At 44.3% G+C, this 23,247-nt stretch overlaps 1 protein-coding gene across 3 annotated transcripts in view; it reads left to right on the top strand.

Moving 5' to 3' along the window:
- Positions 1–22,155, top strand: part of GYG2 (glycogenin 2) — a 35,955-nt gene extending 13,800 nt beyond the window's left edge. The window contains exons 4-11 of one of the 3 annotated variants that reach the window (XM_032880245.1): positions 66–240; positions 1,507–1,669; positions 2,584–2,710; positions 4,069–4,291; positions 5,545–5,676; positions 16,851–16,955; positions 18,019–18,123; positions 20,628–22,155. In XM_032880245.1, the coding sequence (XP_032736136.1) occupies positions 66–240; positions 1,507–1,669; positions 2,584–2,710; positions 4,069–4,291; positions 5,545–5,676; positions 16,851–16,955; positions 18,019–18,123; positions 20,628–20,789 (1,192 nt within the window). In that variant the 3' untranslated portion in view covers positions 20,790–22,155. Of the gene's footprint in view, positions 1–65; positions 241–1,506; positions 1,670–2,583; positions 2,711–4,068; positions 4,292–5,544; positions 5,677–16,850; positions 16,956–18,015; positions 18,124–20,627 lie in introns of all 3 variants that reach the window. The other 2 variants (XM_032880242.1, XM_032880246.1) reach the window with 2 other exon arrangements.
- The last annotated feature ends 1,092 nt before the right edge of the window (positions 22,156–23,247 follow it).

The raw sequence follows: 23,247 nt of genomic DNA, 5'->3' as shown, positions 1-23,247 counted from the left end.
AAGGATAGGATGTCCTGTGTTGAATGTTCCCTTGCTCTCCTAGTACCTAGTGTGTGTCTTTCCAGAGTTATCCTCTCGAAGGTGTTTGATGAGGTAATTGAGGTGAACCTGATCGACAGTGCAGACTACATCCACCTGGCCTTTCTGAAGAGGCCTGAGCTTGGGGTCACCCTCACCAAGCTTCACTGTTGGACCCTCACCCATTATAGCAAGTGTGTCTTCCTGGATGCAGATACTCTGGTGAGTACAAGGGAATGATGAGGACGAGATGCTCTACTTGATAAGAAAGCCCTCAGAGATAATGCCTTTTCCTTTTTAAGGACGCAGTTATTGTTTACGTGTGGATTCCTAGCAAATAACATGCATCGGTGTCACCAGCCTTGCCATTCAGTGCATCAAAATCAGCTATAACACAATGCTAGCCCTGCTCTGATCCTGCCCAGGACACTAAAAGATTTGAAGGCATGCTCCTTCCCTAGGAGGGCTTTATAATCGCATGATCTTATCTACACAAAATAGAATAATTAGGAAAAATATTTGGCCTTGGTTGCATCTTGACTTACATAGTTTGGATTGGACTGGTACACTGGGCTTCTTAGGCTGAGCCATCCTCCTCTTGTCATTTGGGGTAGCAACGTGCAGTGTAGGAGCTTAGGTTGGCTACTCCAAAATAGCCATTGGAAAGTTGAAACGTAAAACGAAGTCAGGGCGTTGGCATGCATTCTGGTTTGTTTCGGTTGTGCTAAAGAAGCTATATAGGAAGATGGACAGGTGCAGAGGAAAGTAAGACCAGTAACACAATTGGAGTCATGTTTCCTTTTTTCCAAACCGCACAGTTTGGAAAGTCAGTGGGTGTTGGAGGGGTCTGTAATCAGTAGGCAAGTTCTAGAAGGCAACCGATGTATTACGTTGACTTGAGAACCTCTTCCTTCATGTGTTTTCCGAGCTTCATTGGTCACATTTGGTAGACTAAAGAGCATACGCAGTCAGGCGAGTTCCGTAGAGAATTTTAAGAACCTTGAGAAAATAATTTACTTTCAGAAGTAATGTTCCATCAATCACTTGAAGTAAACCAGAGAGCCATCTTACACACTCTTCTCTTTCGAATGTAAGCGGAAAAGGAGAGTCAGTCCAAAAACTGGGGCACCTGGGTAGCTCAGTCTGTTAGGCATCTGCTTTTGGCTCAGGTCATGATCTCAGGGTCCTGGGATCAAGTCCCACATTGGGCTCCTTGCTCAGCGGGGAGCCTGCTTCTCCCTCTCCCACTCCTCTCTGTCAAATAGATACATGAAATCGAAAAACAAAGAAAAAGAAAGAAAGAGAAAAGAAAGAAAGAAGAAAGAAAGGAAAGGAGAAAGAAAGAAAGGAAGGAAGGGAGAAAGAAAAGTGGGCACAGGTTTCCAATCACTAGACACTGAGCATCCTCAAGTTTCTGCTGCATTTGTCACCTGCATCCCGGAGGTAAGAGAAGGGTGCTACAGGTTCCCCCATGCTCTGCTTTGCCAGGTGCTAGCCAATATCGATGAGCTGTTTGATAGGACAGAGTTTTCTGCAGCCCCCGATCCCGGATGGCCGGACTGCTTCAACAGTGGCGTCTTTGTCTTCCAACCGTCTCTGGAGACGCACGGCCTCTTGCTGCAACATGCCACAGACCACGGCAGCTTTGATGGTGAGTGATGGGAACCTGGAAATGGATGGAAGAGGATGGGGCTGTTTCTGGTCCCATACCCCTGCCCCATTCTCACTTCCCCCAGATACATGAATGGCATAAGTCAGTTAAGGATACGGTGGAAGAAAGCGGCCAGACAGGGTGACAGAATAAGTGAAGTTAGTAAGTAAATACACGACAGAGAAAAACCACAGAAGAAAATATCCTCAGTGAGTAGGAAGAATGTTTCCCCAATCCTGATCAAACAGAAAAGGGTAGGCAAACCTCTCTCTGAAGACCAGATAATAGATTTTTTTTCCCCAGCATTATGGATCCTATGAAATCTGCTACAAATATTTAACCGTGCAGGTGTAGAGTGAAATTAGCCATTGATAGTACTTACATGAGCATGGCTGTGTTCCAATAAAACTTTATTTACAAAAGTGGATGCAAGGTTCAGTTGGGCAGACCCTGGTAGAGAACAAAGGGAACAACTCTGGGAAGCAAAGAGAAGCTTATGTCTGACTTGAAGGGACATGAATAGATGGGGACAATGCTAGGATTGTCGTCCGATAAAAGAAAACAGAGGACTGATGAAGAATCATCTGTGGGTAAGGACCAGGATTTGCCCATAAAGCACTGCGGCCACTGGATAGAATTCATTGTGAGAGTCGAGAATTTGGGAGACACTATGAGGGTTTATTATCCATGGCTTGGGTTATGGGCAGAAAGTTTTGGAGAGAATATCCATGTTAAAATGAATGGTTTGGGTGATCCGTCCTTTTTGAGACAAACGGTCATATTGTAGCGGGCAGAGAGAAGAAATAGAATGGGACCCACATGCAGGTGGGTTAAGCCCTTCAAACACATCTTGAATTCTTTGAAGCGCTCTACCATCCGTGATGGGCCTCCTTGGGTGTGTGTTCGTCATTTAGGGGCGGATCAAGGCTTACTGAATAGCTTCTTCAGTAGCTGGTCAACGGCAGACATCCACAAGCACTTGCCGTTCATCTATAACTTGAGCAGTAACACGGCGTACACCTACAGCCCTGCTTTCAAACGGTAAGTTCTCCACTTTCTATAACCGTCCATGCCTGCTGCCTTCAAGCAGCCCTGTCTCTAGAATCTTTACCAGCTTTTGGAATTTAGGTTGGAAAAAACTAGATCATCCCTCTGCTTGCCTCTTGCTTTAAATTGTAGGTAGTCAAGACCGTAAGTCTTAATGGTAGTGGTTCCCAAAGGGTGGTCTCAGGAACCTCCATGGTTCTTTGGAATGTCTACAGTCAAAATGACTTAAAAAATAAGTCTTCTAAGATGTTACTTTTTTCTTCTCTCTCTCTTTTTTTTTTTATAAGTGTACAGCGGGATTTTACAGAAACTCCATGATATGACTAAACAAGGCGCTAAAAAAAACCCAAAAAACGAAACAATGCACTGAATGGAGACACAGATAGGAGAAAGCAGCTATCTCCTCTTGAGATGGTCAAAGTCATTCTTCTGACAACTGTATTTTAAAAATACAGTTATTTTTCATGAAAAAGTGTCATAGGAACATCCACATCTCATGGGTCGATTGATTTCTAAAGAATTGATTAAATCCGTTTTCAGATTTCTCAGTTTTGTTGTCTGTTGTGGTAAATACAGACAGGTAGGACGCATATGAACAAAGCAAAGGTCTTGGTCCTCTGTGTGTTTTAAGAATGTCAAGATGTCCCAGGACCAGAATGTTTGAGATTCGCTGCTGTGAGAATGATGTTGTTGTAAACAAAAGTGAAAAATCTGAGCACAATATAGGAAAAGATAATTGGAGAGCGCACATTTTTAACGGAGAACATATTGTCTCTAAGGAGGAGAAGTGGGTCCTTGGGGAGTGAAAACATCCTATTCTTTCTCATGTATAAAGCAGATTTGTACATACAGAATGTGGATATTTGGTGTGAATGTAGTGTTAAAATTTTGTGGGAAGATGATTATGGGGAAAAAATGTTTAGGAAGGTTGAGAGGTGAAAATTCAGAATGTTCTAAGAGAAGCCAGTTTTCCTGTTTGCAGCTTGTATCATCTACTAAAAAGTGATTTTTTTCTTCTTTTTTTTTGGTCCCCATTGTTTTAGGGAGATGATGTTTTGGGCTATCTACCATATTGTCCATCTTTATAAGACTCTTGATTTATTCTTCTAGTGTGAGGGAATTCCCCACTGGGTGATGATTATGTTTCTCAGTAGGTAGAAAACAAAATACTCGCAATGTTGATTGCTTAAAAAAAAATATCTCTAAGCAAAAAAGTGCAGGTCTACATAGTAGGGTTGAGACAAGCATTCATGGGCTGCTGTCTTTGACATGCTTTGTGGTTTGGGGGCAATTTCTGTGCGTGTAGAATCACTTCCAAGTGGAAAGTAGAATGTTTTGTGTTTCTTCCTTAGATTTGGTTCAGGTGTGAAGGTGGTCCACTTTTTGGGGCCCACAAAGCCATGGAACTACAAGTATAACCCCCAGACGGGGTCGGTGTTGGAGGAGGGCTCCGGGTTGGCCAACCAGCACCAGACGTCCTTCCTTAACCTCTGGTGGAAAATCTACCAGCACAGCATCCTGCCTCTTTACGGAAGCTTCCGGGTTGAGGAAGAACGTGCATCTCCAGGACACTCCGTAAGCGGGTGACACCCTCTAAAAGCCGTGGTTGAGAAAGGGCATACCCTATTCATGATCGAATCGATACCCGCTGTACTTTCTTGAAGTGCTCCCTCCTGTTTCTACATGCTGTATTTCATCAAGGATGACAGATACCCTGGTTTGTTGTTTTTCTGGCTCAAAATCATGAATGTTTAATGAGCCAAAATGTGGCTGTGATTGAGAGGGTTGGTGCATAAGTAGATTATTTCAGTTAGCCGTCTTCATCAGGGAAAGAGCCACTTGTAGCTAAGTGCCTGCGGATGATTGATTACTATGTTGTTCGAGGAGACACTTGCCAATGTTCATCATCAATTCAAGTAGCTGTTGGAGGGCATTGCTGAAGAGGATTTTGGAAACTCTCGATTGATACCAATTTGATTTTTTAAGAAATGAAATGGTAACCCTTCCTGCTCTACGTAGTCGTGTTTGTGTAGCTAGTTTACTGTGGATACACCTGTCATGCAAAAGACCTCTTGAAATTTGTTTCCAGGAAGCTTTATTACCTGGTCATTGCTATGATCAGGATGTGTATTAGTACCACACAGTTAACCACCAGCCATCACATTGATGGGAAAAGGAAGAGAATCCATACTTTAGTCTTGGCCGTGGTATTTTGTTGGGTGGAACTAGGTGCTGCTTCTCTTTGGAAGGACTCTGTTTCTTCCCTCATTTCATGCAAGGGAATAGGAGTTTGTGTTTGTGTTGCCTCTTATTTTCTGCTGGGTGGTTTGCTAGACATCAGGTTGTATGGAAAGGAAATTAAGATGTGGAGTCAGGCAGTTCTGGGAAAAATGGCCAGTTGAGAACAGTTCTAGGAGCTCTGTGCCGTGTGGTTGTTCTCGCCAGGACAGTGGCATCTTCCTGAAGGAGCACCTGTCACCTGTTTTATCGCAGCCTACCTTGTGAGTTGTCACATGGCCGGGAGCCCCATGGGCTTGGGGGATCTCTGTGTCCACCCAGGGGTATGCGAGCGTTTGCTTTTGCTTCCAGAGAATTAGGCTCTGTGCATGGCCAGCTCAGAACATGGATAGGTTGTTTATAAGCTCTCGGGGCCCAGCTCCCTAAGTCTGGGTGCATATCTTGGGCAAGCTTCTGTTTACTGAGTGCAGATGTTAGGGTAGGAGAGCACCGGCCACAAAGAGGATGGGACAGGTCTTAGGGTCCCCAGGGCAGCTGAAGAGTTACAAAGATGTAAGGAAAACTTACCAAGTGCATCCCTCTTTGTGCAGGCTGGCATCAGGGAGCTGTGTACAAAACCAGCAGCAGGGTCCAGCCAGCCTTGGCCTGCTGAGGGTCCTTCAGAGCAGACTGTGGTCACGGACGACACCCCACCCTCACCCAAGGGATGCCATTCAGAAGACGTAAGTAAACCCACCCTCCACACAGGTGTGCCTGGAGAATCAGAGAATCAGATGCTGGCTCCCCAAGGAGACAGAGCTGAGAGCCTGCTCCTGAGGCTCCCAGGGACAGAGAGGACATGGCCCCATCTGCAGACTGCTCTAGCTTTGAGGGGCTCCTGTGTTCATGTAGATCATTACACCATGGCTCGGGGGTACACTGACTAATGCTCCCCCACCGACATGTGCGTGTCCTAATCCTGGGAGCTTAAACATGCTGCTTATCAGGAAAGAGGGTCTTGGCAGGTGTGGTCAGGTTGAGGACCTCCAGAGAATGATTCTGGGTTTTCCAGGTGGGTCATCACAAGGGTCCTCATACAGGGGAGGCAGAGGGAGATTCGCTGATAGAACGTGTTACAGAAGAAGCAGAGGCCAGAGAGAAATGAGAAGACACTACTTCTGTTGGCATTAGGGGAACACAGCCCCCAGGTCTCTAGGGGCCTTGAGGAATGGGGAAAAGCCAGGAGATGGACAGTCTGCAGGAGCCACCAGAAGGATCTCACCTTGGCCCACACGTTGACGTCAGCGCTGTGACACCCATGTTACACTTCTGAGCTCCGGAACTGCAAGGGGGTCAGTCTGCATTGTTTTATGCCTCCCAAAGAGGCAACAAATGTGGACATTTGTTACAGCAGCCACAGGAAGCTAATACGCGCCCTGACAACAGGTGTCGGGTCTCATCCTGATACTGTGGGGTCCCCAAGTTTTCAGGTTCGAAAGGCATTGCTTGTATCTCCCTTGAACCCAGCTGCCAGGCCACATGGTTCTACATCTGGAGAGCTTTTACCAAACCGCCAATGCAAATATGACTTGGAGATTAATGTTGACCCGTGTGCTCATTTCTACTGAGACTGGGTTTGCTGAATTCCTGTCCTCGGAGAAGAAAAACAACACCGCATCTTATTTGCAGAAGGGGTAACAGCAAATGAAGCTGTTGTTTCTCCATCCCCAATTTCTGATTGAATACATTGGAATAATGTCCAGATTTAAAGATTTCTGAATTTGAATCCTCACATTGAAAGGCATTTTTATTTCCTTTATTTCTCACCAAGATTATTACGAGTTTGTAGCTGGGGATGGATCTGGGGCATGGTGTCAAGGGACGTCATATTTTTCCATGCACTCCATGTAGGTTTGGGAAAACTGTGTCTCATTGATTTGGAATAGTCAGTATTTAAATTTTAGCAAATGTATCTGTAGATGGCACTCTATTCTTTATTATAAAATGGAACAAATCGCATCGTCAAGTTGTTGATAGCCTTTGAGTTTGGATTTCACATCAACCCAGACAAATTGAGAAGACCCTCAACTTTGTACAGTAAAGAGAGAGAGAGGAGAAAAGGAGCGTTTTCTGGTTTCTCATTCCTCCTGAAGGTACAGGAAGCCCCCTCACAGTCCAGATGTGGCCCCGGGAAGCGTCACATGTGAGTTCAAGACAAGGCGTCTGCTTGTTGTAGGAATGTGAAGAATCCGCCTGTTAAGCTCTTATAGTATGTGGACAACTCCCTGTTCTGTCACCAGGAGCCACGCCTGTAATGGGATCAGTAAGAAAATTCAGCATTCCCACGAAATGTTTAGCAGACACGTGGACTCAGTTAACTATTGCTCAGAAAACCCTTTTGCACCTTGATAGTTGATTTTATCCATCAGCTTGACTGGGCTAAGGGATGCCTAGATGGATGGTAGCATGTCGTTTCTGGGGGTTTCCTTGAGGGTGTTTCTGGAAGACATGAGCTATCGAATGGGTACGTGGAATAAAGAAGACCCCCCCCCCCAACCTCTCAAGGTGGGTGGGCCTCATCCCAACCCATGGAGGGCTTGAATCGAACAAAAAGCAGAGGAACGGCAGATTCGCTGCGTGGCAGCTGGGATTTGCATGTTCTCCTGCACTCAAGCATTAGTGCTCCTGATTTTTGGGTCTTTGGACCCAACGGAGTATCACCACTGGCTTTCCTCAGCTTCCATCTTACAGAAGGTAGATTGGGACCCTGCCAGCCTCCGTCACTGTACGAGCCAGTCTCTCAGAATACCTCCCTGTAAATCTGTAAGTCTTATTGGTTCTGTTTCTCCAGAGACCACTGACTCACTCATCAACCCTCTTTCTAATTCCCAATGATCCCGTTTTAATCACGTTCTATCATTTGGTAGTGTGTGTTAACTGTTTTCTAGCCGGGGCGCAAGCTTTGTCTGAATAAGAATCACTTGAAAGAATGATCATAACGTGATTGATAAAACCTGTTCTTGATCACATGGACACCACCCCATTCCCAAGGACCACCACCCTGTTTCAGAAGCAAGTGTGGGTTCTGGATCCTTTGGCCGCTCGTGGGACCCCATAGGTTGTCACCAGTCCTGAAAATCAAGGAGCCCAGTGTAGACAGAGATTTTACAGAAACTCTAGGAGACTTGAATCCTGTGGCCCATGCTGTACCCATCTCAGAAGAACCAGAAACATATTCACAGTGTGAAGAGAGTCTAAAGACTAAAGACTAAAACCGTCTTCTCCACATTTGGTTCTTTAATTTTGATTTCCTTGATTGCTGTGGCTTTTCTTGGTGTTTGCTTCATACCTTAGTTCTGGCTTCATAATTGTTGGTGAACCTTTGACATACACAACAGATGTCCTTGTGTCTGTGTGTTTACAAGCAGCATTTCAACCCAAGCCGGCCGAGCCAGGCCAAGGCGAGATTTTCCTGCAGAAGGGACCAGGGCTTCTGGGCAAAGCTGATGGAAAGAATCTCCATCTCAGGACGGGGTTCCCTCAGTGCCTGCTGAGCTGGACCATGGCAGTCCAAGCACACAAGTCCACCACAGCAGCCCAGACATGGGGTCAGCTGGCTCCATCCATGGCAGAAGATTGCAGTCCCACTTGGACAGGTTTGCTGTGGTCCTAAACCCAACCCCATCCTTAAGGAGTAATATTGCGAAAAGGAGGAGGATGAGAAAAGATCCTAAGAAGTGGAGAAAAGTGGGTTCAGAACAATCCTCGTACAAGACAAGGAATGTCATTGAAAATGAAAACCCTTCTGTGTCTCTACAGGAAATGGGGTCTGTAGATGGGAGCTGGGGCTGCCATCCTGCTCTGCTCAGTGCAGTCTGAGCCCAAGGCCAGCGGTGGGTACAGGGGAGATGACGCCCTGAGTGGGTTGAGTGTGCCCAGTTCAGGATAATCAACTAGTCCTCACAAGTAACTGTGGAACTCCAGTCTCTCGTCTTGGCGGCCCTAGTGGCCTGGCCCTGCTCCACCTCAGCTACACACTCCCACACCCCAGGCCTCACAAACATTTGCAGACAGCAGGCCCCTGCAATGAAGGGCCTGGGTCTGCAGGTTGCAAAGGAAGCAGCCAGAGGAAGGAGTACAGGATGACCCACCTGGATGCCTAACTTTGATTTTATTAAAGTGCTCAGAGGAAGAAGGGATCCTCCAAGCATGAAGAGGCGGAAAAGGAAGGCATTCTTGTCTGTTGAAATGTGTAATTATGACCAGAGGGGTGCTGTCTTTGATGATCCAAGGGAAAAAGGCGGGGGACGGGGGACTCAGGTGTCTGAGACTCTGCCGAGTTCACTGCTCCATGTCCTGGACGCTCAGAGGGGAAGGGGCTCCGGGCAGAGGACTCTGAGCACCCCTCGTGTGCGTCCTATTTCCCAGGGAGGAGGACACGATCCAGAAAAGAGCTCAGGAATGGGCAGCTGCTGGGGAAAGGGCTGGAGATGGAAACAAAACCACTTGGATACGTAAATACAGACTCAACTCTAAACAGCTGTGGGGGTTACGCTGGCAGTCCACAGCACATCGCACACTTTGTTGGAATAAAAAGAATATATACAAGGAAGAGTGTTTCGGGGTATCTGGTTCATCCTTGGATCTCCTATTCCTGCCCCGTCTGTCTCCGCCTTTCCATCCTACCACCTGTGAATAATGCGTTGTGGTGATGGACTCTTGAAGACATCTCAGGGCTTGACTGATGATAAGCATGTGTCTCTACAAGCAATAAAGTCCTCACGCTTTTAAAAGGAAGGGATGGGGCACCTGGGTGGCTCAGTGGGTTAAGCCTCTGCCTTCAGCTCAGGTCATGATCTCAGGGTCCTGGGATCGAGCCCCGCATCGGGCTCTCTGCTCAGCAAGGAATCTGCTTCCCTCCCTTTCTCTGCCTGCCTCTCTGCCTACTTGGAATCTCTCCGTCAAATAAATAAATAAAATCTTTAGAAAAAAAAATAAAATAAAAGGAAGGGATGCGGCCCTAAATTCAACTCCAGAAACCAATATTACACTATATGTTAACTAACTAGAATTTAAATTAAAACTTTTAAAAATCAAAACAGAAAAGAAAAACAAAAAAATAAATAAATAAAAAGGAAGGGATGCTTTCACAGTATCTGGGGGATAGTACCCCGGGGGCAGAAGGCCTTATTTGGAATTAATTATGAAACGTCACTGCCACCTACCGGCCACGTATTGACTTATTGATCTGAATCTTTAATTTGGGGACCTGGAACCCAGTCTTAAAAAAAAAAAAAAATTATATTCATAAATGCCCATTAATATACAGAGCTAGGTCCTGAATTTGGGATCCTTATTGCAGATAGCAGCCTTCGAATGATGGCAACAGCGTTGACAAGATGGTCTCCGTTTTTAAAATTAAACCTGAGTGTCTAATTTTCTTCCCATATATAAATTAATGTATTAGAGAAAAAAAATATTTGCCATTTACTGTCTTCATAGCCAAGTGTTATGTGCTCCATTATCCTGGGTGGGGAGATAAAGTTAACGAAACACCCTTTAGTTTTTTGAAGATTTAAGGGAATTTAAAACTTAATTAAAAGTTTTTGAAGTTTTAAAGGAACGCCCTTTAGTTTTTTGAAGTTATCGGTTTTTTTACTGTGGATTCTTAGAACATCTTTGTTTTTTCATAAAACTTTTTGTTGAGAGATAACATACATGTAAAAAAGGGGGGGGTGCATGTGACACGTGATAAGTATACATCTTGATGTATTTTCAGAGTGAAAAAAAAAATCCTAAATCGCCATAATCCAGATCCAGAAACTCACCCCCAAAAGACCTCTCATACCCTCCCAGTCACTAGGAAAGGCTATCCTGACCTTGACCCACACCACTTACTTGTGAGTGCTTTTGAGCTCCTTATGAACGGGATCCAACAGTACGTACTTTTTGGTCTGGTGTCTTTCACTTGACATCTTTAGGAGATCCATTCGTCTTGTTGAGGGATTTGACAGTTCATTGATTCCGTAGGCTGCATATTATCAAATTGTAGGAAGATACAATGTATTGTTTAATACTAGAGGACACATTGCCGTTTTGGGTAACACGGGTAGCCCCGCTAGGAACCACCTTATACATGCATCTTGTTGCGCTTGCTAAGCATTTTTGGAGAGGTTACCCTTAATGGTGGGGTTGTTCGATCGGAAGGCACGCATGTGTATCCTTTTGCATTAATAGATTCAGCCAATGATTTGGCAAGTGGTTGCACCCCTAGTGGGCTGGGGGAGTCCTGATGGCTTGAGGTCTTCAGCTCTCTTCCAAAGCGCCAGTGAGCACCATGGGGCATCTCCTCGTGCTTTTACTTGACAAGATGGCATTGGGTTGACTTAAACCAGTTCTTAGGTAGGTGCTTATCAAGCTTTGACTCTTTGGGAAATGCTCGTTCAAATATTTTGAACATTGTTTTTCTGCAGCGTTTCCTTTTTTTTAAAGTTTGAGTCTTCACAATTTATACATATTTCAGATACAAGTTCTTTTTCAGTACTACAGTATAAATACGTTCTCCTACTCTGTTCCCTTTGGAATCCTCACATGGCATCCTTCAATGAATAGAAGTTCATAGTTTAGCCAGGATTTCATATTTCCTTGATGAGGACTATGTATTGTTTACTCTTTAGAAAATTGGTCCCTAAACGAAGGTCATGGAGGTAATCACTTTGGTTGTCTTACAGAATTTTTTATTGTTTCTGTCTTTTATAGGTAACTGTATAATCCGTTGGAATGGATGTTAGGTAGCAAATGATTACCCCATTAACGGCATGGGGTAATCACCAACACCATTATCCCCCCCTGCTTTGTCATGTTTCCTTTTCCATATGTGAATGGATCCATTTCCAGATTTTCAATTCTTTCATTTTTTCCCTTTCTTGCACCAGTTACATACTGCCACCATTACCGAGGCTTTAAAGTCTCAATATGGGTCATACAAGTCCTTCAATGTTTTTCTTCTTTCCCTACCTCGTCTAAATTTTCTTTAAATTTCTGTACATATATTAGGATTGGCTTTGCAGTGTCTTGGAAAACAAACAATCTTCTGGAATTTCGACTGGGATTGCGTTGAATCTATAGATGGGTTTTAGAAAGACTAATATCACCAAAGTTTAAGTTTTACACTCAAGGGACTTAGTGTATTTCTACTTTTCAATAATTATTAATTTCTCCCAATATGTTAATTTTTTAAGTAAAGCCCTTGCATACATTTTGCTAGACTTACTCCTGGTTTTTGGTGGGTTGTGAGGCTATGATAAATAGTGTCATTGTGAACACTAAGCTTCTGTCTGGATTCTTCTGATTATTCTATACATACCATTACATCATCTGCAAGTGAGACACTGCCCAGTAATTTCTTAAAATGTCCATCATGCATGTAGTGTGTGATCTGACCATTCCACTCCTACGTATTTTCTCAAGAGAAGTGAATGTTGATGTTCATACGAAAATAGCAGATTGATTTGCTTTTGGTTTTGTTTTTAAAGATTTTATTTATTTGAGAGAGAGAGAGAGAGAGAGCGCACAGGCAGGGTGAGTGGCAGGTAGAGGGAGAAGCAGGCTCCAGCACTGTGCAGGGAGCCTGACTCAGGGCTCGATCGCAGGACCCTGGGATCACGACCTGAGCCGAAGGCAGATGCTCAACTGACTGAGCCCCCCAGGTGCCCTGCAGATTGATTGATCTGTAATAGCTCAAAATGGGACACAACTCAAGTGTACATCCAGAGGTCAAAGTATGAACAAAGTGTGGTCCATCCATACACTGGAAAACTACTCAGTAATGAAGATGAATGAACTTTTTATTTATTATTTTTTTAAATTACTCTTCAGTGTACTAGAATTCATTGTTTATGCACCACACCCAGTGCTCCATGCAATCCGTGCCCTCCACAATACCCACCACCTGGTTCCCCCAACCTCGCCCCCCCCCCCCCCCGCCCCTTCAGAACCCTCGGGTTGTTTTTCAGAGTCCACAGTCTCTCATGGTTCATCTCCCCCTCCAATTTCCCTCAACTCCCTTCTCTTCTCCATCTCCCCATGTCCTCCATGTTATTCCTTATGCTCCACAAATAAGTGAAACCATATGATAATTGACTCTCTCTGCTTGACTTATTTCACTCAGCATAATCTCCTCCAGTCCCGTCCATGTTGCTACAAAAGTTGGGGATTCATCCTTTCTGATGGAGGCATAATACTCTGTAGTGTATATGGACCACATCTTCCATATCCATTCGTCCGTTGAAGGGCATCTTGGTTCTTTCCACAGTTTGGCGACTGTGGCCATTGTGGCTATGAACATTGGGGTAGAGATGGCCCTTCTTTGCACTACATCTGTGTCTTTGGGGTAAATACCCAGTAGTGCAATTGCAGGGTCATAGGGAAGCTCTATTTTTAATTTCTTAAGGAATCTCCACACTGTTCTCCAAAGTGGCTGCACCAACTTGCATTCCCACCAACAGTGTAAGAGGGTTCCCCTTTCTCCACACCCTCTCCAACACATGTTGTTTCCTGTCTTGCTTATTTTGGCCATTCTAACTGGTGTAAGGTGGTATGTTAATGTGGTTTTGATTTGAATCTCCGTGATGGCTAGTGATGATGAATATTTTTTCATCTGTCTGATAGCCATTCATATGTCTTCATTGGAGAAGTGTCTGTTCATGTCTTCTGCCCATTTTTTGATATGACTGTCTGTTTTGTGTGTGTTGAGTTTGAGGAGTTCTTTATAGATCCTGGATATCAGCCTTTTGTCTGTACTGTCATTTGCAAATCTCTTCTCCCATTCTGTGGGTTTCCTCTTTGATGAAAGAACTTTTGATCCAGGCAGCAAAGTTGCAAAGGATAACTATACGGAGCTGAAGAAGCCAGACAAAAGATAAAACATACCATGTGGTTCCATTCTGTAAAATTCTAGAAAGTGTAAAATAATTTACAGGGACCATTCTCTGGGGATGGTGGAGGAAGGAGGGAGAGATTATTGTGGAAACTTTTGGGGATGATATGTGTTTACTCTCTTTGATTGTGTCAATTTGCCAACAGGTACAGGTTAGTCCAATTTATAGTGTGGGAATTAGACTGCAAAAAAGCTGTGAACAAAGCAAAACATTTAAAGTTACTATATATTCTTGGCATCTCTTCCTGTTGTTATGAGATATTTCTACGTAAATTTATTGGCTTAAAGCTTTGTTTTGGTTACTACTGACATGGTATGTCTTCTGCATGTTTCCCGCCCCCCTTTCTGTGTTCTTATGTTTAAAATGTAACTCTTCAAGACGTTCAGAATGAGGTTTTTGTCGTCTTTTTATCTGAATACTTTTTTGCCTTTTACCTGGGGGTAGTTTGTTGACATTTAATGTAACTACTAGTACATTTATGTTTAAATCTGTCCCTTGGTTTGCTTTTCATTATCACCAATTTGAAAGATATTTTTCTCGCTTTTTAATCTTTCTTTGGATTGGTTAGTGTATATTTACTTTCCCATTTTAACCTCTATTTACATGTCAGTTTGCATTATTTTGATTATTTTTTAAGTGGTTACTTGGAGATTCCAAATTTCATTCCTAACTTTGACATAATGTAATATACTTAGGACTTTACCGCTTTGGGGAGTAGAAGAACCCCAGAAGGCTTTCAAACTGTCCATTTCCCTCCACATTTTGTTCTCTTGTTGTCTATTTTCATTGTATACCTACTTTATAAAGTCCAAGTTCCCTTAGCTATGTCATTTTATTTTTATTCTATATCTCATGCTTTCTCTCAGTTATCATTGTCTTCTCCCCAAAGAACTTCCTTTATCATTTATTTTAATTCAAGCTTCCTGCTGAAAATTTCCCTCCTCTATTTGTATATCCAACAATTCCTTTATTTAACCTTCATGTGGGGCCATATTTTCCTGGAGGTAGAATTCTCACTTGGTAGTTCTTTTTACAAGGGCACTTGGATGATGTTTCTTAATCTTCTGACTGCCATTATTTCTCTGCAAATTCATCTTCCAGGCTCATGTGTATGTGTTTGAGGGTTGTTTGTCTCTTTGCTCTGGCTGCTCTTAAGATTTCTGTCTTGGGCTTTGGTCATCTGTTTTATAATTATGGCTCTGGGTTTTTTTATTGTTTATATTCCTTCTACTTGGAATTTGTAGCTTGACCCTGTTTTCCTTCTGCCCATTCTCTCTCTGTCTCCCTCTTTCTTTCCTTCCCTCTCCCCACTCTCCTACCCTCTGTAATCCCAATTACATCTTCAGTATGACTTGTTACCACCTTTGCTCTATCCATGACTCCCTTCTCTACATTCTCTTCCTACCTGTCTTTTCATGCTTCTTTCTACTGGCCTACTTTCCAGTTAACCGATCTTCTCTTTCATTGCATTTAATCAGTTGTTAAACACACATCCTGAGCACTTAATTTCACTTACTGTGTTTTTGATCCCAATAAACATCAAATACTTAATAGGGCAGTTTCCATACTTCATTGAAATTCTCCAGCTTGTCCCTTTATTTAAAGTGTTTCTTGTACTTGGTTATAGTCCATGTCTGATCAGTCTTATATGTGGATTTCATGTAGATCTCTTCTTATGGTTTGATTTTGTTTTTCCTCTTGGCCTTCATTCATTTGGTCTTGTCTGGCTCTGGGCTAGTTGATTTTTGATACCATACAACACGCTGCATATGGAAAAATTACAGAGATCACTGGGAGCTCTGAATCATATTACCATCATCATCCAGAAAGCATTGCTTTTTTTTTCCTGTTTTCTTTTTTCTTCCCCCCACCCCGGCAGGAAGTTTTCATAGAGGTGGTTTGCCCACACCTGGTCAGAGGTTGAGCTGGTGTGAAATTGGGCTTCTGTGTTTGTAAGAGCTGCTCTATTTACAGTCTTCCTTTAAGTGCATTCCTTCCTGAAAGCCTGTGATGTTCAGAGGGTCTCTCCTGAATCCCTCATCATTTATGGGTTCCTCAGCCTCATTGTGTGGCTGAACTTCTGCTCATAATCTTCCTACAGCTTCGTGGTTTCCTCAAGGGGTCTAGGCTGCCAGATGCATTTACTATTTTCCTATCACAGGTGCAACCCACCTCACTCACGTGATTTCTGCAGTGTGTTTGCAGGGACCGCTGGGAAATGTCTCAATATTTTCTAGCCTCTGTGGCAGACAGTCTTGCAGAAGCCTTTGGACCATTTATGGCCCCCAGCTGTGGGCACAAACTTGCTTCCTGACCATAAATTGCTTACACTTGCTGTATAACAACCCCAAATAGGTAAAAATCTATGTCTGTGTCCCAGTCAGCTGTGGTGCCAAAGGCATGTTGGGCTCCAGGCAGTCACCGAGGGGTCCAGGATCCTCCTGGAGTTCTGGTCCAGCTTCTTCTAGGGCATTCCTTGTCCACTGTGGCTCCCTGAGAGAAAGTTAGGCCTTCCTGCTGAAGCCAGTCATCGCACACCATGCATTATATCGTCTCCTGTGCTCCTGGAATGATCTTCGCTGTGGACCATCCTTAGAGGCACTGAGAAAACAGTCAGTCGAGTTGCTTTCTGGGAGGGTTTGTTTTCTCATGGAACCCCAGTTGAAAGAGGTTGGATGGAACTTGTTGTTCACCTGACCTGTGAGTAAAGAGGGTAATAAACGTATCCTGCGTAGGTGGACGTGACTCACATGGCATCCAAGTGGTGTGGGTGAGACGTCGTCGTGTGGCTCCACTTTGGGACAAGGAAAATGGGGACAGAAGAGCAGACACAGGAATTGGTGAACCTGGCATCATCTGCCCCGCACGTGCCCTGTCACGCTGCCTTGTATCGTGGAGGCAAACAAAATAGATTGGGTGTTCTTGGATATTTGCAAGAGGTTTGTCCTAATTTCCTTTTCTTTCTTTCTTTATGACAGATGATAGGGTGGCCTGAACTTGAGACATCCGCTGGAGTGAGGTGTGACCCATTGTCGCCACCCTCCCCCCAATGTGCAGACTCCTCAGGGACCCAGACCTCCTCGGTACACCTCATTTACACTACTTACGCAGATCTGTGTCTCCTCCTGTTGTTTTCTTGGTGTGTCTTTGTCCATCGAATACCAAGGAAGACGCCCCATGTTTTTTCTTCTTCATCCCTTGATCTTTCTGAATGGTTTTCCCAACCTTGAACACATGCTGTGATTAATCAGTCTATATAGGACCTGGGTATCTGTTCCAATTTCTGTTGGTCATTTGGTTAGTCTATTTTCCTTTAGGAAGAGTTAGAAATGACAAAGGTGTAACATCACCAGGACATATATTCTCCCTTAAATTTTTTTTTTTTTTGGAGGATTTTGGACCCATGTTTAATAGTAGTGTTGAAAGATTATGAGTCCTACTCCTGTTTTTGCTAAATTTTCCCTCAGGAATCTGGGCTTTTCTTACTGTGCCTCATGAGAAGATTGAGCTCAGACTCTGCTGTGCTCATTGAGACACGAGCTTAGTAAAATGCTTCCATGGACTTTTGGTGTAAACGATATAGTTTATAACCCTTGAGCAACACAGGGTTGAACTGCATGGGTCCACTTATACACACATTTTTTTTTTGATAAATACAGTACAGTCCTATAAATGTGTTTTCCCATCTTATGATTCACTCGATTACATTTTCTTTTCTCCAGCTTACATTATTGTAAGAATACAGGCTATAACATATAGATTATGCAAATATATAGAATATGCAGAATATTTGTTGACTGACTTTTTAATGTTATTGGTAGGCTATTTTTGACCGTGTGTGGGTCAATACACTTAACCCCACATTATTCAGGGGTGAATTGCCATCCAATCCTTATCTGAAAAATTACCTTGGGTGCATCCCATAAAAACTTCCAGCCTCTCATCTTGTGTGAGAAATGGTGGGTGTGAGGGGAGAAGATGGGAGGGGGGAGCTCCCCTTTCTAGTCTTTGTGGAAAGGGCCGTTCGACACAACACGTTCCTTTGATCTCATTTCTCCCTGGTGGAGTTCTCAGTCCTTGTGGTTAAAACTGTAGTCGCCTGAAGCCGTCTGCAGACTAACGATGGAATGGTTATGTTTCTAGCAGCCCGTGGATAAAGCAGAAGGTGGCCCATCTGTGGAAATCTTGGAACCAAGCCAGGAACCCCCTGTGGATGTCACCGGGGACCCCATTCCTCAGGATTCTTTGGAGGTGGTACCCTAATTATCTTGACAGGCCCTCCTGCTGGATGCCGTCCACCATCCCTGGGGTCAGCAGTCCTCACGCACCAACTGCTACCTCAACGCCCAGCCTGACGTTGTCGACATAAGCCTGCCTGCTTCTCTCGTTGCCTCTGACTCATCTTCCTCCTTTCTGGCATTTGCCTGGGGTGCTCGGTCACTTTCTTTCCCGTCCTGAATCATCACGGCCTTTGTCTCTTTAAACAGTGTTCTACAACAGTTAATTGACGGTCTGGGGCTTTGCTGTTCTTCCGTATGGTGGGCGAGCATGGGAATGATTGCCTAGTGAGCCATTGTCTCAAATGAAGAGGATGATGATGAAAAATCTGGGGGCGAATGTTTGGAACCAAATGGCGCATGCCATGCTTTCCCACCTCTTCCAGTTGTCCCTGTCTTAAGTTTTCTTCTTTCCATGGATACATTGAATGAAAGCAATTGAAAAAAACACAAATCTTTTTCTAACAGCGATTGAATGACACCTTTTGTTCTTTACGTAATAGTTAATATGGCTCTAGAGCCAGGCATTGGATTCTGAAGAAAGCTAATATTGAACATGGATCTGTTTGAGTGGCTGTTAGCTGACTACTATAGCCTGAGGTGCTTATGCTCATGGTACATTGATGTCTACAGTCCTGGGGTCCTAAAGTCCAAGGTCAGGCTGAGACCTTCTTACGTGGTTCATAGACCTCCGTCTTGTTGCTGTGTCCTCACACAGCGCAAGGGTCGAGGGAGCTTTCTGGGGTCCCTTTTATAAGGACACTAATCCCAGTCATGGGGTCTCCACCCTCATGACCAGACCATCTCCCAAAGGCCCCCCTCCTCATACCATCTTGTTGAGGATCGGTATGAATTTTGGGGGGATACAAATATTTAGTTTATAGCAATATTTGCAAGATGGCCCATTATATAACACATATTTTAGTTTGCACGACACCTTGGCTAGAAGGTATTGCCAGAGAAAAGCAGTACTTCTGGTATTGCTAGAAAGTGGAGAAAACACTTTGTCTCCCTTTCCTTTTGTCCATGTATAAATGCTAAATGCAGTATTTTGAACTTATCTCTAGAGGTGTCCATGACAGGGTTTCTTCTGAAACTCTGCTGGGGGCATGGGGAACATACCCAGCTCCTATGGTAGGACTTTGAGGCTCTGTGGTTAGGGGGTAACACGGTATGGATGTGCTACTGGGTAGACGTCATTTAACAGCTCAGCCGTGTGGTGTGGTGGCTTTGGGATGGTTGGCGAGCTCATTACCTTCCATAATCCATGAGGTGGAGATGGGGGTGCCCACCTGGGAAGGCAGGAAGTGGGGGCAGGGTTAGACCCAGCACTGGTTTGGAAGAATCCATGATTGTGCCTGGCTTGTAAAGGTAGTGCCAGCTCTGCTCTCAGGGCTGCTCCCAGCAAGATGGCACCAGTAACAATCCCACCTTCTGGGGTGATGGGCCTGCAGGGGATGCCTCCTGGTGAGGGAACCTTGTGAGTGCCCAGGAGGCTGGCACTCCGTGACTTGTACATATAACTGGGGTGAGTTGACTTTTCCTCCATTGCATGTCTCCACTCTATTGTGGATGACCCTCTCTATTTTGTATAATATCATGTATCATAACATCAAAGGAGTTTATGGGTCCTGTTGATTCTGGAAAGTTTTAGTTCCCAGACGTACACTGAGCCTGAATCCAAGGGCTCTTAGAGGAAAGGATGATTAAGGTCTAATGGAAAACATTTTTTTTTAACTCTTTTTTTTTTAATTCAAATTTTTTTAAACTCAATTTTTTAGACTCTCTAATTTTTTTTTTAAACTCTTGCTATTTCACACACTGTTGCAAATAATCAGAGTAGAAAGTCCCATATGCCCAGTGGCATTGAAATTCCAGTGTAACCATCTGGCATCTGCTATCATCCCACCGACACACACAGCATCTGGGCAACACCTGAGTGTCACCTGTAGCATCTGTGTATGAGTGTGTGTGTGTGTGTGTATTGTATTTGCATGTATGTGTGTTTATTTATTCTCTCATATTTTGCCTTTAAGAAGATTAAAACCCCTGCCATTTGCAAGCAGAAAACCACGGGTTATTATGTAAATGGCTTTGGCAGGCTGTCCAAACTACTATAGGTTTTATTCTTATAAGGCGAACATTTTCTTGATGTCATGTAATTTGATTGTATACGGTGATACAAAACAGTGAGGTTTCAGATGCGTACAAACATTAAATGGGTACAGATGTGTGTGTAAAATGGTTTAGTGGTAAAAGTTAAAACACTTCTTATGAAAACGTGAGCACCCTTACACTGGTATTTTATAAGATTTCACAAAACGTGGTCAGGAAAAGCATCTTCTACGAGTATGAATCTTGGCATATATTTTGCTCCAAAGAACTGGGATTCCTTTGTAGAACTGCTCACTAAGCCAGATGTTCTGTTATGCCTGTGATGGCCCCAGAAACCATTTTCTGTCTGCTTGTCCTCCCTAGGTTGACCTGGCCATGTCTGTTTTCGAGATTTCCATCGAAGAGAAGGTCAAGGAGCTGAGTCCCGAGGAAGAAAGGAGAAAATGGGAGGAGGGACGCATCGATTACATGGGGAAGGATGCGTTCGCCCGCATCCAGGAGAAGTTGGACCGGTTTCTGCAGTAACTCCAGGGGTCACGTTGTGCTGTGTGTGGTTAGGCAGTGTTCTGTTGCGTGGTCCCTTGAGCACAGACCTCTCCAGGCCCTTCGGAGGGAACAGGTGTTCAACCATGTGCCTCTATTTATGGCTGACCAACTTGAATGCCTCACAAAATAATGTAGACCATAAAAATCCCAGCTTAAAGCCCCCCTACCCTCCTGCCCTGCTGATCCAAGCTATCCATGCCTTCTTGGCTTCCCTGAGACATCATTCCTTCTCTGCAAATGGGAGCAGGGATAAACTTCTGCTAGACCCTTGTTCATGCTCTCTGGTCTTGCTTCAAGGAGTTCCAAGATGCTGCCTTGGGCAATGCTACCATCTCTATCCCACGTAAGGTTGGACATCCCTGCAGATTCTCTTCTGCCTCTAAGCTAGTGACACCAGTATATGTATTCAGGACCTCAGGAAGCCTCGATAAGGGAAAGTCCTTTCCCTGGGGACTAGGTAGACGTTCAGACATCTTGGGGCTGACTCTCGTGTAGACTTTGCGGAGCGTGTCTGAGCAACACACAGCTGTTGTTTCTCTTCTGCAAAACCTGGTGGGAGTGCCAAGTGCTGTTGGCGGATGCCCGACTTGAGAAATGCTGGTTGTAACATGGAAGCGAGATTCTAGCTGCTGTGACAGACGGGGTGTCTTCTTGGTTGGAGAGAACCAAGGGTTTACTCTGGGTGGTTCTGATGACACCTCACTCACTTGAGCAGGATCTGGAGAGGGTCTTTGTGTAAGGCGGATCTGTTTGTCGTCCATCACAATTGACTGTGCTCTGCTGGATATCACTACCTCAGTCCTAAATAACGAGTCAAGTCACCGTGTTCCTCAGACCATTTCAGCGCTGCTGTTTGGGGGAGAATTCTCAGTTTTATGAGACTGGATGCTTTATTCTACGGGAAGTCCTCATTTTCAGAAGTATCCTAATTTTGTGAATTTATGCAGTGTGTTGGAACAGCTCTCACAGTGTCTCAGCTCGTGGCCACCTCCTAAAAGTGGGAACCACCATGCTAAAGAGAGGGAAATGTGATTTTTTTTTAAAGTTAGAATGGTTTGTTTATCATGCACATACTGTGGAACATCAAAGGGTTTCCTACAGACAGGTTTGGACCACATCGTGGTGGCTATGCTCTAACGTGGTGGGTGTGTTTGGCCACTTTGACATCGTGTCAAGCAGGTGAGCCCTTGGGTAGGGGAATCTGGGGGAGTGCATGACGGTAGTTGTGGTGTGAGCTTTTTTGCAAGACAGGAGTTACGGAGGGGTTGTTTCCTTTATGTCTGGGTGGCTAATGGTCTGCTGTCGTGGTTGGGCATCACACACATGATGCTTTTGGGGCTAAGTGAAGATATAGCCTTTATAGGGATTGACTTGGGATAGTAATCAACCATTATAGTAACACTATAAACTTGTTCTGGGGAAAGACCAGGGGTGCTGGGTGCTGTGGTGTTGGGTTATGAAAAGCAGCAGCCAGAGTCTGACATACTTGAGGAGGAGGAGTCCAGGTGATGAATATTTGAGTCTGGTTCATCTTCTGTGGGGAAGAGAACTCCTGTTTCTGGACAGTCGTTCAATGGCTTAAGGTGTCTGTTCAACACAGACTTCTGTTATGCATTCTGGTCTATATCTTCTGATTTCAATGGATGCTAATGCACTTCAATTAAAATTTTAAAACAGCAGCATGGTGTCCCTTCTGGTGTGTATGTGCATGCATTCTGAGCCATCAGAATAATATTTTATATGTAACAGGGGGAAGGGACATGGGTGTCTGTCCTACGGTAAATTTAAATCACCAACCTTTTTTTCATAATTGCCAGTAGCCGTAAAATATGTAGAACTGTTTACTTCTCACTGTGTGAAATTTTATAAGTTCTCTCCAGGGAAGCTACCCATTTCCTAGTATTGTTTTTCAATGTTTCATATTCATTCATTCCATCCATCCATCCATCCATCCACACATCCGTCCATCCACATGTCCATCCATCCATCCACATCATATCCATCCACCCATCATCCATCCATCTATCCATCCACACATCCATCCATCCATCCATCCGTCCTCCATCCATCCATCCATCCACACATCCGTCCATCCACCCATCCATCCGTCCATCCACACATCCATCCATCCCTCCATCCACACATCCATCCATCCATCCATCCATCCACACATCCGTCCATCCATCCATCCATCCATCATCCATCCATCCATCCACACATCCATCCATCCATCATCCACCCATCCATCCATCCATCATCCACCCATCCATACATCCATCCATCATCCACCCATCCATCCACACATCCATACATCCATCATCCACCCATCCATACATCCATCCATCCATCATCCATCCATCCATCCATCCACACAGCCATCCATCCTTTCATCTGTCCATCCATCCATCCCATGGTTATTGGGTTCTCTGTAGGGCAG

Source organism: Lontra canadensis, unplaced genomic scaffold (genome assembly GCF_010015895.1).
Source record: "Lontra canadensis isolate GAN:19392208 unplaced genomic scaffold, GSC_riverotter_1.0 scaffold68, whole genome shotgun sequence".
Taxonomy (NCBI): Eukaryota; Metazoa; Chordata; class Mammalia; order Carnivora; family Mustelidae; genus Lontra; species Lontra canadensis.
The sequence above is the reverse complement of the archived record's forward strand: the minus strand, read 5'-3'. Positions and strand labels throughout refer to the sequence as shown.